Source organism: Gekko japonicus, unplaced genomic scaffold (assembly GCF_001447785.1).
Source record: "Gekko japonicus isolate JY-2015 unplaced genomic scaffold, Gekko_japonicus_V1.1 scaffold2216, whole genome shotgun sequence".
Taxonomy (NCBI): Eukaryota; Metazoa; Chordata; class Lepidosauria; order Squamata; family Gekkonidae; genus Gekko; species Gekko japonicus.
Genome location: NW_015163154.1, coordinates 180048 through 182359, shown reverse-complemented (window position 1 = coordinate 182359; position 2312 = coordinate 180048). Strand labels below are relative to the sequence as shown.

The window sequence follows — 2312 nt, the reverse complement described above, 5'->3', positions numbered from 1 at the left end:
TTTGTGGGAAATCAGCCCCTCTTGTTTCTTAAGGAATCAGTGGTGTTGATTCATTGGGTTGGTACAGGCATAACACCTCTTTCCTGTTAATCATGTTTCTATGAGGACTGGGAAACAGGCAGCTGTTTTCAGATTTTAAGATATAAACTCACCCCAGTTAGTATTAAGTTTGTCATTGAACTGCAAAGGGGAAGGGGATTTGTTCAGGTGAAAATGATGGGACACACACACAGAGATGAACACATAGAGTCCCAAGGTGTGTTTCTTATACCGTAGTTAAGAGGTCAGGAAACACTGCATCTGCAGTGTCTGGGAGTGTGCAAGGTTTAAATCTAATGAAACGTTTGTGTTGTTGTTTTTTTTGGTATTTTGATTTCTTTTAGGAGCCAAATTTATCGGTATATTCCCTATCCCGGACACCTATAATAGAGATGATGACAAAATCTATTTCTTTTTCCAAGAAGTTTCTCAAGTCAGCAGCTCATCTGACAAAGTGATCCTTTCCCAAGTTGGCAGAGTCTGTAAGGTGAGAAATGGGATTAAAAAAACAACAACACACAAACTTTCTATTTTTCTTTAACAAATATTAATTTCACTGGGGAGGAAATAACTCTCTTCAAAGTACTGTCGAGGCTTCATATAATAATGTCTAGAATCCCCTTAACCGGTTGATTTGATCAGCAGCTGGTATTTTGGAATTCTCATATTTTCATGGTTGATAATCAAATTAAATTGTAGTCAGTTTAATTGCCAGTCACTGAGTGCTGAATCTGTGTTTACACTTGCAAATAATCCTGATGCACACTCAAACTTTTCTTTTTATTGGGAAATTTTGGTGGGGTAGCAGAGTGCTCAAAGGCTTTAAGAGAGCAGAGCTTATCCAATCAGTGTGTGTGCCAGCAAGAAACAAAGTTACATGGAGACTCTTTATCTTTTCAAACTCATAATATGAATTTATTATAGGAACTCCATTTCTAAGATGTTTAATGTCCTAGCTTGTCTCTCTGGCCCATTCAACATCTAGCCTTTGCTCCATTGTTTTACCAAATCTACACTGGAACAGAAGATGTGACTCAAAACCACATTCAAAACCCCCGGGCTAATGCTGTACTGACTGCAGAGTCACCATGAACGGCCATAAAATGCCCATAAATTTATGCAGACGGTACCATAAAACCAAGAGATCAAAGGAAGTGAAACCGGCATGTAGTGTGGAGGCTACCATAAAATCCGACAATCAAAGAAAGTGAAAGTGGCATGCAATGTAGAGGGGAATTTCTGCTCCAGTGTGGGTTTGGTAAAACAGTGGCATGAATGCTGCATGCAGAATGGGTCTCTCTCTCTCTTGTAGTCTTCCTCTGTTAGTCTGAGGCAAGAGACAGCGCATAGGCCTTGACTTCCAATATTTTTGTCATAGGGCAATTCTGCATCTAGCATAGGGCTGCCAAATAGGGCCGGGGGCGGGGAAAACCCCGCTTTGGAGGCCCGATTTCCGCCGCGGCGGAATCGGGCCCCGGGGGAAACCCCACCCCCGCGTGCACGTCACAGGGAAGTGACGTCATGACGCCGGGTACGCTGGGGGCGAGGCCACAGCCATTTGAGGGGAAAACTCTATGTTTTCCCCTCAAATGGCAGCCATGTATGTATATATTCACATTTTTAAAAAATGTGCATTTGCCTTTGAGCAGAAACCTCTTTTGGCTCACATTCAGTATACCTAAGCCTGCATGAGAATATAACACAGCACAAAAGCCAAGGCATGAGATGTGTTTCATCTGATATGAGCAGGAATATTTCTGTTTTCCACAAGCCAAAAAACCCATGCCAGTTACTGCAGATAAGCTGCTAAGTTCTGTTTCTTGGAAGCCCAATATCAAAGATGCTGTTTGTCATGACAAATTATGCACTGTAGCCTGATTGTAAATGCTGAAAGAACTTCCTCTCCATTTATAATACTATACCCTTGGTGACATGCAGACAGAAGGTGATGTAATTTTAAATCAGCATTCAGGCTTTTCTTCTTTTAAATAAAATTCTCCATTGTAAAACATCACTGTAAGATATGTAAAAAAAAAAAAAAGGTTTTCTGAACATGATTCTGAGGGGGTCACAGATCCCAGATGCCATCCACAATGGTGAGTGGGCTCAAACATTCAGCTCGCTTTCATGACCTTGGTAGGACAAAGTTTGTGGAGAGAAGGGGCTTCAGTGCAGTATAGTGTCTACCCTCCAAAGCAGCCATTTTCTTTAGCAGAACTGATCTCTGATCAGTTGTAATTCTGGGAGATCTTCAGGCCCCACCTGGAGCAGCA

General features: G+C 41.7%; 1 protein-coding gene across 1 annotated transcript in view; it reads left to right on the top strand.

Moving 5' to 3' along the window:
* Nucleotides 1–2312, top strand: part of SEMA3D (semaphorin 3D) — a 170209-nt gene that overhangs the window by 60216 nt on the left and 107681 nt on the right. Inside the window, exon 7 of the mRNA XM_015407058.1 lies at nucleotides 384–526. Coding sequence (XP_015262544.1) covers nucleotides 384–526 — 143 coding nt within the window. The remainder of the gene's footprint in view (nucleotides 1–383; nucleotides 527–2312) is intronic.